At 37.0% G+C, this 15,102-nt stretch overlaps 1 protein-coding gene across 1 annotated transcript in view; it reads right to left on the bottom strand.

Annotated features, from left to right (window-relative positions):
- Window positions 1-6,175: 6,175 nt before the first annotated feature.
- Window positions 6,176-15,102, bottom strand: part of SNX7 (sorting nexin 7) — a 28,922-nt gene continuing 19,995 nt past the window's right edge. Inside the window, exons 8-9 of the mRNA XM_066325255.1 lie at window positions 14,342-14,494; window positions 6,176-6,566 (exon numbers count right to left, since the gene is read on the bottom strand). Coding sequence (XP_066181352.1) covers window positions 6,486-6,566; window positions 14,342-14,494 — 234 coding nt within the window. The 3' untranslated portion in view covers window positions 6,176-6,485. The remainder of the gene's footprint in view (window positions 6,567-14,341; window positions 14,495-15,102) is intronic.

The following is a 15,102-nucleotide window of genomic DNA, read 5'->3' as shown; positions in this document are numbered from 1 at the left end:
CCAACACTTTCAAATTATTAGCATTCTTTTACTTCAGTAGGGGGTTCAAAATCAAAGTTGCTGCACCTCCAGCCTCCACCTTTTATTTTAGGACTAATTGGGGAAAAAAGAAAATCTCTCATAATTATAGAGATTTAGCTTTCTTTATAAACTGGCTATTTTAAGATCTGTTTACAAGATGACAATATGAAACATCATTCAAAACCAGTGTGAATTGATTACATTCTTTTGAAGAACATGTAGCAATAGAATATGCATTTGTAGCTGTTACATTGCCCTATAATTAAGATTTTATTGCTTCCTTTCTAAACAGGTTGCTGCTGCTGAAGAACAGCTGATATAATTTAAATGCAACAATGGAAAATGCTTCCCCCTCCCCCAAAAAAATCACTTTCCAACCTTTTAGAAAAAGGTGACAGAAAGACTGTGGTCACTGCCAAATATAGGAGTAAGTCAAGATACTGATTATAGTTTTCTGATTCTGTTTTCAATGAGCAAATTCTCCCCAAATACTATTAATAATTTGAATGTTGATCAGCTTGGAGACAGTCTTTGGTCTCTTCTTTCATTTCCATGGATCCTGGACGACAGTATGGTGATGGTGTCATCAGCAATCATATTGGGAATGTTCAGGTATCTCAGAATGAATGAACAAACACAAAACCCCAAGAGGCACCATATAAATATATTTAAATGCTTAGAATTACTCAGAAACCCATTTCTGCTTTGATCCTACATTTTTAAAAAGTAAAATTAATACTAATAAATTAATAAAATAGCTGTACCACAAATAATGATTTAGAACAATCTAACATCTGGATCTGTGTTACTGGAGAGGGACTCCATAGGAAAATCTTCAAAACCTTGCAGTGTATTTGTTCTGAATAAATACTTTTGATAAATGAGATGACATACTACAAAGCAGAGGTGAAATAGTACTTTTTTCTATAAAGGTATTCCTGAAGACAAATGCTTCTAAGGGCAAATGAACAGATATGGCAATAACATTGCTGAGCTTTGTCAAATTGCAGATGATTTTCCAGGCATGGAAGCCAGAATTCCCATGGCAACACTCACAAACTTCACATACACATTCAGTGTAGGTAGCGAGCCATGTACAGTAGGAACATTTCAAGTTAAGGGTTTAAAACTCAGCTAAATATAAATTAAACCATGAAGGCAAATATCCTTGTAATTGTATCCTTCTGTCCTATTTTCTGATTTACTGTATTCTGAAATCTATGTCTAGATTGCAATCCAAGTGTCAGATGCCAGTTATCTTTGTATCCCTCTCAGAGTCTGAGTAAGAGACAAACTGCAGTTCCTCCTTTTGCTTCTTGGGATCTCTCAGCAGTGGGGTAGCCAGGAGAAAGGCAGTTACCCTTGTCTAGTGTGTGCTCGGCTCCCAGCCCTGCACACCCTGCTCTGTGCCACCTCCTCAGCCCTGGTGCTGTGCACTCTGTCCTAGCACGGCTGTAAAAGTCCTCGTTAAACCTGGGCCAGGTGCTCAGGGCCTGAGCAGGAACCAGGGGCAGAAGTGGCCTTACAGCCCTTATGGAAATGGGGAAAAAGGTAAAAATTGCCAGGGGAAATCTTCTCTTGCGTCTCTGCGTTGTAAGCAGGTAGGCTTTTTCAGTTTGGTTAAAAGAACCTGGCTGAGACTTGCCAGGTTGACCCAGTACTGCCATTCTGTATCAGATATTCTGGATAGGGTTGATGATCATCTGTACAGAGTCTCTCGGAGAGTCTCTCTGTTTCTACAAAAACTCACACATGAAGAAAAGGCTAATAGAAATAAAAGGTTCTAGGTTCAGCCTGTAGCAGAGGAGTATTTCTTCATTTCCTGTACCAGTATGTGACATAAGGAGGCACAACTGTATTTAAATAATATTTTAAAATTCTTTTAATTTCATGTCACAGTGCACAATCATCATCAGACATTAAAAATTAATTGATTTTTCTGCTTTAGTGCCTCCCCTTTTATATTTTTCCATTAATTTTCTTTCCTACAAGATGGTAACAAAATAGGTGCAATCATAGGAAGAAAGGAACATCTGGAATGCACCAATAAATATTGAACACACTTACTTTACAATGTTAAGCTGTCACAATTAGTTCACTTATAAAATTTGTCCTGTCCTGTCAGCGAATGAACACATAGCCTCTGAAGAGCTGTTTAGGTAGTTTGTAATTTAGGTAGTTTCTCTCAAACCAAATTACAAATCTTTTTCTAACTTTGATTTAGATTTACTTTTATATCAGCTGAGTATCTGCAAGGTTGGGTTTTTTTTATTGCAAAAGGTATTGCTGGTGGACGAAAGCAGGAGAGGATGTACTGAATTCTTGTCATAATTTTTCTCTTAATAATATAATTACTGTCAATTTCCACTCTATTTCATAGTCTCATATAATATTTTCTAGGTTCAAAAGGACCTTCATAAACATCCCTCTTTAACCTTCAATTAGATAGAAACTTTGGACTCTTGTGCTGTGTTATTAAGGAGTCAAGCGGTGAAGAGAGATGAAAAAGCAATAGTGATTCTGAAACTCCAGTGAGCTGCTGCTCCTTTACAGACCCTGCCAGCCTTCGGGGCTCAGTACCAGCTTTGCCAGGACTTCTTTCAATCACTCTGTATTCAATTAGCAGCCTCTGTGGGATTGCATAGATAAGGCTTCTCTCTCTCCACAGTGATGGCAGGACTAGAGGAAGGATGACAGCTATGTGACATTCAGCCAGTTAACAGCAGATCCACACAGTAAAAGCTGCAAAGCTATGAAGTGCTTTATGAATGTTTTGCTGTCCGGGTGCTTTCTGCAAAGGTTTTACAATCTCATCTTCTACTCACTCAAGTCAGTGGCACCAGGTGGCAGGTAGGAGCTCCTCCATTTGTTAGAAAAAGGTTATTTAGCCATTTTCTTTGACAAATTTAAAGCAAAGCAGAGTAGCTTGTTACACACACGTCTGCCCTCATCCATTCTTCATGAAGTTGTAAGGGACTGTTTGTTCAAAATAGTGGGCAGTGCTGATGTGTCATATTAAAATATTACTTAGACATATGAAAGAAAACCACTTCATAATCCTCAAGGCCTGCAAAGCTCCTGTTTGAAGGTTGGCTTCATGATTAATTTATGCCAGCATTTTCCTTATTTTAGTGATACTAGAAGTGAAATCCTGCCCACAACTATCAGGTAAATGAAAATAATTCAATACATAGCGCACAAATCTATTTCAATGGTCACTCTTTTAGGCATAGGCTGACAGCAGCAGGGCCAGAAGAAGAACCTGTATTTATTTCTTTTTTCTATGGACATGCATGTTGCCATAGATGAGTTATAAAGTGAATAGAGTCTGTTATCAGGCAACCCTTTAAAATCATTCAGTGCTGAGGGCCACTGGTTTCTTACCCAGATCTGTTTCACTTTTACTGCCAGCAGTTTCCTCTGGTGGCAGCTCCCCTGTTAAGTACCAGAGAAGGTTTATGTTCTTTTCTTTGTATTTGTTTTCAGTCTAACGAGGGAGAGATGCATTGTTTACAGGCCTTAGATATGAACCACCGACACACACAGAGGCAGCATGAAAATCCAGTAAGAGGCAGACTGGTTTTCAGTAATCAAATAGTTTAAGCGCTTTCTAATCATAGGGCTAAGGAAGGCAAGATTCTTAAAAAAATCTTTGAAAATAAGTCTGAATATGCAATAGGAATTTCTAAAATTTTAAGTTTCAGAAGTATTAGAATGACACAAAAAAGGACAACAGTTGATTGTACTTAACAATGGACCTTATTTTTACATAATGATAGAGTTACTAAAAAAATCAAGAAAATACATGGTCACAAGAATGTCTCTATAAAACTGACTGCTGAAGTCTTTCCCCCATGAGTTATGGCCTAGCTAAGAGAACAAGAAATTAAAAATAAAACATGAACATAATGAATATTTTTACCAAGAATGCACAATGTCCAATGGTGCTTCTGATTTCCAGATGTCTCAGGTAACAATGTTCTAGTCCAGCAACACACATTGACACTCCCCATCTCAGCCAACCAGACATTACATGTCCTTAGAGGTGCCTAAATTAGTAGTAGTAACTTTTGGTTACACTCAAGTATTTCTATCCTTTCAGTAAGCCTGTTCAAGCTCAATTCCTTGAACCTCCACTTATCTGGTATTCAAAGTCTTACTGCTGTCTGTCTTGTTGCAACCCTGTTTATAGAACTGTACACTACAGAGAGATTAGGAGCTAAAAACAGCAGGCTAAATTGAGTATTAATAAATGCAAATAAATGCTCGCTGGGGAAAAGCCAATTCTCCTATATATACACACTGATGGATATTAAATTATTCTGTAACCTTCAGAATAGCTCTGTGGACAGTTCTGTGGAATGGCAGCTCAGCATTCAGTGGTACTTCAAAAAATAAATTAGGAATATGATGACAAAAATCAAAGCATAATTATGACATGTGCATTTCTGGTGTGTCTGCATTTTGAACACTGGTTGCAGTGGAACTAGAAAACAGAGAGAAAGGCAGTAACAAGGAGCACAGATGTGAAGAGCCTTTTGTACAGTATGGTATTAAACCATGGCTTTTCCTATGGGAGAACAGGCAGTACTTGGAAAACACACTAGAGGTCTGTAAATTCTTGAGTGGCACAGGGAAGAAAAACAGGAAACAGTTGTTCCCACAATTTACCAGGCAGAATGCATTACCTGAAGTTGTTGAGCAGCTGGTTTAGGAAACCACAAAATTAATTGATTTTTCCTACATATTATGTTGTGGAATTCATTGATATTCAGTATGATAAATCCGATGAGTTTAGATGGAAAAAAAAACCTAAGGGAAAGCCATTAAGGCTATTGAGCACATTGATAGAAGCTCTCATGTTAAAAAAATCATCAGGAAGGTAGAGTGAGAAAAGAGCACAGTCCAGCCACATTTTTCTTCCCTGCCTCCGGCAAGGAAGGGAAGAACACAGCTGGACTGTGCTCTTTTGTCACTGCAGCACAGTGCACAGCACAGCTGGAGAAGACCCTGTGAGGCACACACAGCCCTTCAGCACTGCACTGCCCTGCTAGCACAGACTCACTCTGCACAGGGAGTGGTCCACACTGGGAGAGATGCATGCTCCCTGCAGGATTTCAGGAGCATCTTAACTGACACTTCACAGATGAAAAATAAAAAAAGATCTGAGCTTTCACTACTACTTCATGGGGGCAGCATGAGAGCACTCTTCCTAACATTGCTGAAAAGGTCATGCTGGTATTCCAGGTCTTACTTGCAATGCGCATTTTTTAAGATCAAATCCACAAAATCCTTGTCCAGCTTAGGTGCACAGCCACTCAGGAGCAGCTCTGGAATTGTCTCCTGCAGCCATTAGGCGACTGACCAGAGCAAGCTCACAAAATGTCTCCACAAAAGTTGCAGGTGATGGCTGCAGCCCTGCTATTCCGCAAGGCCAGGGCTCTGGTTAGGCTGTCTCTGATTCCTGAACCTAATTTTTCCTATGTAAAGCCTGTGGCTTGCTCAGACCTTAACCACCAGGGAGAATTGCAGAAACTACAGCTGCAGCCTAGAGGACCTTTTGGGTGGAATAATTCAGTGACTGGAAGACTCTAATGCATACTGCATGAGTGAATCAGCTGATCATTTTAATGCAAACCTCTTATTTTCTTAACCTCCTCTCTTCCATACTGACTATCTAAAGAAGAAAGAAGTTAAGGATTACAGGAGGGTCAGCCATGGGAGTGGAAGATTTCACCCTGCAAACTCCAAATGGAAGTTCTTGTGTTGGCAGTATCAGTGCTGTGCCTAATGGCATCACTGTACAAACAGTCTGTTTCATGAACTGTCACTTTTTTCTTTATCCTTTAAAAAATGTCAAATTGAAGATGTTTAATAAACATGTAAATACTGCAAACTGAAAACTAAATTATCAACACTTTAGAGCATCATTAATCTCACAGAACACGTCAGGCATCTTTATGTCCTATGTTGCCACTGGGCTAATAACAAGATCTATTAAAATAATCCTAAAATCCTAGTCCTTGAGGACTACATAACGTAATTCTACAAGTACAAGAAATTATTCAAGAAAGAGAATCTAAGGAGCATGCTAAAATAGCAAAATACTTCTAAAAAAAGACTAGGATACAGACCAATGACAAACTTTCCTTATTCAACCTTTTATTAAAATTGAGCTGTTTTTACATATTTAAAATACTTTATATCAAAATTACACAATATTTATGAAAACAATTGTATGCAAATACATACAAATATGTAAAACCAAAGCTAAGCAATATAAAGCAATATATAGCATGTTTCAAAATGTATTTCAGGATTAGAATACCTGAGTGTTCAAATAAGCTGTTTCCTGTATTTCACTGATTTTAACAGTTAAATTTAAAAATGTATCTGATCTCATATAAAGCACTTTGGTTGGGAGAAACCGCATGGAAAAGGCAGAGATCAAGCAGACATATTACTCATGGCCTGTCTTCAGAATCTTCATCCACAGGAAGATCTGCTGTTTGAGATGCTAGGAAGGACTCCCATGTAGCAAGGCACTTAAAAAAAACAAACACATACATATGAGTACAGCAGAGAGATTTCTGTAAACTGTTAGCCAAGGAGAAAATGAATTTAAAAAGTAGCAGAATACATACACATTGTCACAAGCTGCTTTTGTAGGACCATGGTAAGAGCCAAATACGGTTTCCTAGGCAGCTCAGTGATATGCAAAATGTTAGCTAACATGCTGAGTGAGCTGTAAAGGTCAATTTTACATAATGACAAGCACACACTGTGAGCACTGTAATTGTATGTTGTAGCATAGAAGATGCTAACATTAATTATGCTCTTCTTTAGTCTCTTCCTTTAGTTACAGGCAAAGATCTCTTCCAAACAGAAAGCACATTGTCAGGCACCGTTCTCTTATAATCTCTGTGGATTCCTCATGTGTACCCAATTTACCTTCCAAGTGAAATTAAACCATTTTTTTTTTTCCTAAATAAGGAGAGAATTCATTTTTCCCCAGAGAAATGGGAAAGAAATAGAACCAGAAAGGCAGGGGCTAGGAGTAGAGAAATTGTTATCCTTACAGGCAGTATATATTGGCTTATAGAAAAATGCGTTTACAACTGTAAAATTTTTTTTTTTTTTTATTTCCAGCATCAATTCTGCAGGCAGTAAAATTAAAAAAACCTCCCCAAAGAAACAAAACCCTCAAATTACTTTGGTCCATTTTGGCTTAAATGAGTGTTGGCAGCTTGGCAAGCCATTCTAAATGATAAATTAGTGTTTAGCGCCAAGGCAAGACTATCACGAGGTAACCTGTAGTGAGTTGATGCTTGTTATCCAAAGCACCAGGTTTCTACTATTTCAAGCCTGTTAGTAGAACAGGACAGGCAAATTGCTGCAATAATTTCCTTGTTCTGATGCTATTGAAAAAAAATCTTTGAAATGGAAATGTTCTTACAGAATTTTGACTTATACATTCATACCTATTGTTCTTGACAATACAGTTGATTTACTACTTACTCTACACAGGCTTTTTTCATGAAGAGTCTTTATTATGCACCATAAATAAGTCTTCTGAAATTTCCCAGGAAATACATATTAAAAATCTGGACAGCACACTTCATTTACCTGAACTTTGAATTAAAATAAGTGCCCTGAAAGCAGCATTATTTCCTAATTGAAATCTTTTGCCATAAACTATTCAACCCACAGCAACTTGCTAAGCCCAGCTCATTGAGACATCTCATATCCATCTCTCATTGCTTAGGAGACATGGAAATGACCCTGCTTGAACTTGCAGCCACCTAACTCCATTAGATATTTCTTGTGAATGACTTCCAAACTCTGCCACTAAATAGGAGATTCAATCATACTTCACTGAAGAGCTAGGTCCTAGTATAACTGCATGTCTGTGTGTAAGCAGATGAGTGGGAGGATCTGATATGTTAAATATAAGCTCAAAGAGAAAAACAAAGAATACACACATGATGACTGGAGCTGGGGAAATCCATGATGACACAAGGATACAGAACCAGGGATACCCATAAAATTAAAGGTGACAAAAGTAACAAGAAAAAGAAAAAACAAGTCAGCAGTAGCTTTGTCTCTGAAGACATAAAGACATTGCTCCCCAAGACAATAGGAGCAGTTAAAAGAGCCTACTGAGCTAAAAGATGACTAAGAAAAAGTATGAGCTTATTTTTGCACAGGTTTTTTGGCTTTTATCAGGCACAGTAGAGATAATTCCTGTTATTCACATTTTTTCCCCTAGACTATGGATACCATGAATTTACTGCCCCAGTTTTTCTCTTCTGATCTTGCTGACAAAAGCCCCAAATAACTTCTGCTGCTACTGCACACAACAACCTTACACTGTTGTTCAGAGTACATCTAGGGTATGAATTACTGTGAAAAGAGAGGACTAACAGGGTAAGATTCATATGGAAATTTGCTTTGTTCATTGACTTTTTGGAGAAATGTTATTTTGAAATGGTACACCAGGGAGAAACAGTAAAGATACTGCCAGCCTGAACAGTGAACTGCAAGTGCTGAAAACTGATTTCTGATTTAAAAGGTCTTTTTGACCTTTTGTATAAAGCCTTTAAGTTTGATCATTAGATTCTCCCCTACTTCATGTGACACTGTGGCAGCTGAATCTATCCGAGAAGCTTGAGTTGGAACATGGCCTCTTGGTTTTGAAATGTCAGTGAGGCAGCTGCTAGCAATGTGTCTTCACTGTGGCACTCAAACTCATCAATTCCTGTTTATTAGAGCCCAGCCTGGATTACCATCTTAGAAAGCTGCAAGGCACAGCTGTTTTTCTAAGCTTTTTCTAGGTGTGCTACAAGAAAATATCACTTTTTTTTGAAGAGCCTTTCATTGGCAATGACAGATTTTTTTCTGAACCACAGTTTAATTACCATGTAAGTCCATGTTTTGTTATGCTGTAATTTCAGTAATGTGAATTAAAATACATGTATCAGCACTGTCGGCAATGTAAAATGGCTCTGTGTTATCTTTGCAACACTGAGCCAAGCTGCACATGTTAAAATGCAATCACAATACATTGCTTAACCAGATAGATATGATCTACTGAAGTCTTGTCCAGACAAAGATACAAAGCATTTTTTATACAAGTTATACAGCTTTTAATTTATCCCTGTTTATATAACCAAAACACATTTTTCAAAATGTAAGAGCAACGGTGGCTCATTTCACTGTCAGACATCACAGTGCTGCTACAGCTGACGAATTTCATAATTAACTACACCAAAACAAAACTAGGTCTCTGTGCCTTAGGCTCAAGCTTTTCATATTGTGAAGCATGAAGAGCATAAACGACATTTTGTTAGTGATGTATACTTCAACATTATTACAGAATGATTTTACTCCATTCTCCTGGGAGGTTGAAAATGGAGATCTAAGTAGAGGATCAGCCACTTTTCACAGAGACAGAAAGAAAAAAAAACCCCAGAAAATCCAAACTGAGGAAATTAAATGTGTTTGCACAGGATTGAAATTCATAATCCAATTACTCGTAAAAGCCCAATGGAAAACATAAAAAAGCCCAAATACACAAAATGAAATAGCAAGAACTTAAATAAGACTACTTTACCTAAAGTACTCTGCTTACTGCTAGAGGACACATATCTATTCTGCAACATCATTCTTAGAAAAAGGAGCAAAGAAGTTTTTCATATAGTACAATTGCATATATAATGAAAAAGGAGATATAAAAATAGAAGATGTAGTAAGGATGCTAGCAGAAGCAGTGTCACATGTCCTGTGTGTTCCAGTTCCCAGTCATCAGTGGCTGATACCTTAAAAGTAGCTCTTATGATGGCATTTTTTGGAGTAGAATCTGAAAATGAAGTCTTGTTTGTGTCTGAGAGAAACAGAAAATATTTTCATGATTTCTGTGTGCAGGGAAACAAAAACTAGATTGGACAGAAATAGTAATTCCCACTCTAAAAAAGGTCTCCCCGAAGTTATTAAAAAAAAAAAAAAATCGTAAGGGCTGAAGTGAATGAGAGTGCAAAAATAGATCTGCCTTTGAAGTGATGTGCACAGGGACAAACTGCCTCAGATGGGGGAGCTTTTGAAAATCTCATAAAGTTTGGTAGCTGAACTCCCAGGCATGGCTAAGGTAGGTTGTGATCAACACTCAGGAGCAGCCAACTTTCTGCTACATGACCAAATGACTGCTTAAATGCATCCCTACAGAGGCCTCTAGGGCAAATAACAAAAATCACCTATTTTTCTACAGCTTTTACAAGACTGAGAGGTACATAGGGGCTTTGGAGTTAGAGGAAGTTGCTGTAACGGGGAACAAGTATTGTTTTGCCATAATGAATATTTTGGATCAATTTATGCCTGTACAACAATGTAGGCCACAGAAATAAACTAAATTGTGCTTAAAATACTTAAGAAAAATCAGGAAATTATTTATATTTTTGAAAAATAGTAAGGTGTGTCAATACCAACAAGAATCTGACTATATCAAAGGTAACTGATTATCTGATTAAGATGCAAGGGTTTAACAGGATTAATTTCACATGTGATAAATAAAATCAAATGCTATGCTTTAAAAGAAAGGTTCATCCATGCTCAAAAAAACCCACATTCTTTCAATGGCAAAACTAACTATCATCCCAGATTAGAAAGAAACACCAATCTGTTGGCATTTCCTGGAGCACCCAACAAGCAGTGGAAACCCAAACTCTGGTATATTTGCTGGATTTACCATGTCTAACTAGTCTTTGGGTAGGGCTGTAAAACCTAGCCACTTATTCTGGTGGTTTTCCTGAAAAGAACAGGTTACCAAAATTCTTTGGTGCATCTATACTAGCTACAGTAAACACATGATAAAAAAAGGACAAATTTAGCATATGTTTAATCGCGTCTGCTCTTTGAAGCCAAAGTTCAACAGTGTCTGGTTTGGTTCTGCTAGTCTGCAGCAGCAACACTTCAAACCTGCCAGCTAAATAACACTGCCAGCACCACCACTAACTCTGTATCCTGCTTTGGGTTTAGTAATGCTGCATCTTTAGACTATCTTCTTCTAAATTAATGAAAATATTCATGGTGACAATCGGTTTCTCAGATGAAAGCTCCACCCTGTGGACAGTTTGTGATTCCAGCTGTTTGGCCAATACCTCTTTTGGACTAAGCTGTTGGACAATAGTGTCATGAAAAGGAATAAAATAAATGGTACAGTGTTAACATATGCTGCATCAATGCTGTTTACTTTAGAAATACGAGTAAATTTATGAACTTTAAGAAGTTAAAACCTTTTTTAACTTTAAAAAGTTAAACCTTTTCATATTGTTTCAGAAAGTCCTCCTTATTCTAGCAATGCATTTACTGTCACTGTTAATAAAAAATATTTTTTGATTTAAGACTTTGTGGAATACAGAGACACTTAAGGATGTATTCAACTCTTTTCCAAAGGAAAGGAAGTACAGAACTGTATGAACCGTTGAGACCAGCTACAGGAATGCGAAATGATTGGTCAGTCATGGTAATTCTTGGCTCCTAAATTATTTTAAATATATTATAACAAAACCTGCACGTTATCACTTGAAAGATTTTGTTTTCATAGGCCTGCACAGGAGCACCCTGTACATCTGCAACACTGGGGTTTTTTTCATGTTTTTGTTACCACAGCATTGAGAGACAAAACAACTGTAGAAACAAAGGAACACTTCTTAGTCAACTATAATAAATGCAGATAGCCAATGAACAGGAATAACTCTTAAATTTGTAAATCTGGAGAAACATAATTACAGGTAACAGTTTAGATAACAATTAACGTGAACATTCATTCAGCTTAAGGAAGAGATACTCTTTTATGCTAGCTAAGTGATGCTTGACAAGTTGACAGCAGAATCCTTAGGCAACTACAATTAGGGAAAAACTCAAACAAATGTAAGGTCACTTTCTTTGCCCAAATTGTGACAAAAATGAAATGACATTTTAGAAATTCTAGTGTACTTTGACATGATGCTATGTTGTTTTTGACCATAATGGCTTGGGCTTTATACAGTTTGGAAGGACTGCTCTATACTGTAGCAGCCATCTCATTACTCTGTGGTTCCCAAAATTTAAGGGATGCAGAGAATGGCCGTGAACAGAAATTACTGCTTTGGTTGTGTGCCTGGGAAATGCAGTCAGCAAGGGGAATAATGAGAAACACAATGAAATGCTGCTGTACAAAACAGGACACTGCTCATGGAGAGGCAAGAATAGTTTAACTGAGGGGTGGGGAAAGTTGTGGAAAGGATGAGAAGCAGGTAGTCACTAAGTTAGAAAGCAGGAGATGATTTCTCATAGGAGTTAGAGAGAAGAACTGGGCAACAGAATCACATTCATTGCATCCACGGTGCCTGGGAAAATGCACAGAACATGCTCTGGGCAAGAGGAAAGGCAGGGAATAACATGAGGAATGTTACAGAAGGAAAAGGCTTAGTAAGCATCAAATGGTGCATCAAAATGAGTAACTTCAGACATGCGAAAGAATGCTAATGAAGCAAGTAATAACTGAACTAGTGAAAAACACTGTAACAGACACTGTGTGTGTACATGAGTTTAATGAGTCAGACTCAAACTATTACATTTAAGGTTGGATTCTCTTTCCTACTGAAAGCATAAAAAATATATTCTGCTTCTTAGGTTTTTGAGATTCCTTTCCTGAAGTTTCACTCCCAAACAGCAGGAGCAGATGCCAGAGCTTCTTTCCCTGCAGCTTTCAGGAGTAGACACTTGTAGTTTGAGATACATGGGTCTCTGACAGTAATCAGTAATCACTGCTCTAATAATTAACCATCACCATTAACCACAGATCCTAAATAAATGTATTTTAGGTCAAAACTCCCAATCAAAATATTAACTTTACCAAGTTCTTTTGAATATCAGGATTAGATAATTATTTTCTGATAAAACAGAAAGAAATTGGTAAGTGCTCACTTTGCAAACAAGGAGTGATACAGTTAGCACAATGTTGCTTATTATTGCAACTGCTCTAGTAAGATAAGGTGCTTTTTCTAAAATGTAGATCTACGAAGATGTAACAGTAAAAATATTTAATGAATATTTCAATATTCAAGAAAAGCACCAACAAAAGATTGTGTCTCAGTATAAATGCATTTGCCTGGTATTTCAGAGGCTATTTAAGAAGAACCTCTGGCAGTTACAGAGACAGCAGAATAATTTTCTGCAGTTTGTGGCTTAAGAATAGTAATTTAATGCACAATATGAGTTTTGGTGTTCTAACTTAAATTTCTAATTCAGCAAAAAGCATTTCTGGACATGAAAAAGAGCCAAATAATTATTTTTATATTTCAGCTAATCATTCACAAAGAAAATACTCTAATACATTCAGCAATGTTTTAACATACATATTGTTGCTGTAGAAGTCAGAGACCATCAATAAATGAAGACAATGTTAGAAGACGCCACAAGCTTGCTGCCTGATTTCTGAAAATATTTTGATCTTAATATATAACAACAGATTGTCAATGTCCATGTATCTCATATACTGCATGTTAATTAATTAGACTTGATGATCAAGAGCTCTGTCTTTTCAATTATGTTTTAACAAAATTATTTGTAAAATCAGAGTACTGCCATTGGCTAATAAAGCTCAGACTACAGGACTGAAGTTACAGATACCAAAATATATCTGTGAAAATGACTAATTTATGATTAATAGATGGCACAGTGCATTCCATTTTTTCCCCAAAAGTAAGGAGAAATTATTTTAAAAACTTCAAGACATCTAGGATATTTTCAAAATGCGCATTTCAATCAACATTGTGTTCCCCATGAGGAAACTTCAAAGAATGCTTAATGGATTTTGTTATATGTTTTCAAATTCTCCTTCCTAGCATATATTCTTGGAAATTCTTACCAAGAAAATTACCTGTGGCATTTGAGCTGAAAATAAAAATCTGATGGAATCACACTGAAAGGTTTTCCTTATAGAGGTCTGAGCCTTCCAGAGGGCTTCTTCATGCTCTCACAGCAAAATGTTTCCAAACTGAAATATAGCAGCTGACATTCAACTGAATGTCCAAGTTGTTGTGGTTAGTAAAACAAGAGTGCCCTCTGTCGATGATGAACTCAGGATCAATGACTTGGGCACAATAAAATATATTCTTCTTGAAATCTGTCAAATTAAGGATAACTGCCTCACTGTTCCCAAAACTGATTCCCAAGTTACCAAATGTTTGAACTAAAATGGAAAAATTCCTTTTACAGAGAACCCATGAACTTCTTCACTGAAATAATGACAAAACCCCATTTTTGTGAGAAAGGGTTTTACCTCTTCATAATAACGGAGATTATTCTCAGCCACATTAGTGAATGTTGATCTCATATCCCACTGCATGTTCTGCTTCCACCTGTCCCAATCCGCTTTCAGAGCATTATTGGCACGTTCAACTTTGTCTTCAAGTTTCCCAATCTCTTCTGAGAACTAAATATTAATTGTAAACATTAGAAAATATTAGGAAAATCACCATTTCCGAAATTATTGAAATCAATTGACTGTAGTGGAGATGAAGAGAGTTGCAGAACCAAGGCTGGTATTTAAATTAGGAAAAAAAGTCTTTCCCCAGGGATAAATTTAAAATTAATTCTTAATTAATAACTCACTAAAATTTCTGAAATATTGTTAACAGATAATATAGACCAGAATTAAAGTGTTCCTGGAGGTATTTTTTATTCACTGAGAAGTCACAGACTCTGGCATCTCTTCACTACCACTTGAATTAATGCATCCAAAAAGAAATATATAGAGGGCTTTCCTGAAGCAGAATCAATTGTACAAATTAGATTTGGCCATAAAAACTGAGAAAATCCTGACAGAATCTTTGATAACAGGAGAAAACAGAACAGAGAGAAGACAGCAGAAATCAAAATCACAAACTTTCTGATTTCTTGCCTGTCACATTACCATCTTTTCTTGTGGAACTGTGTGTGACCATATGAGAGAAAAAGAAATACAGAAGCAGAGAAAGAAATTCAATGAATGGGCCAGTTACTACGGAGAAGAAACTCTTTCACAGCAATCCAGGACCCAGA

The sequence above is a fragment of the Sylvia atricapilla genome, chromosome 9 (genome assembly GCF_009819655.1).
Source record: "Sylvia atricapilla isolate bSylAtr1 chromosome 9, bSylAtr1.pri, whole genome shotgun sequence".
Taxonomy (NCBI): domain Eukaryota; kingdom Metazoa; phylum Chordata; class Aves; order Passeriformes; family Sylviidae; genus Sylvia; species Sylvia atricapilla.
This window is presented reverse-complemented; position numbering and strand designations above follow the sequence as displayed.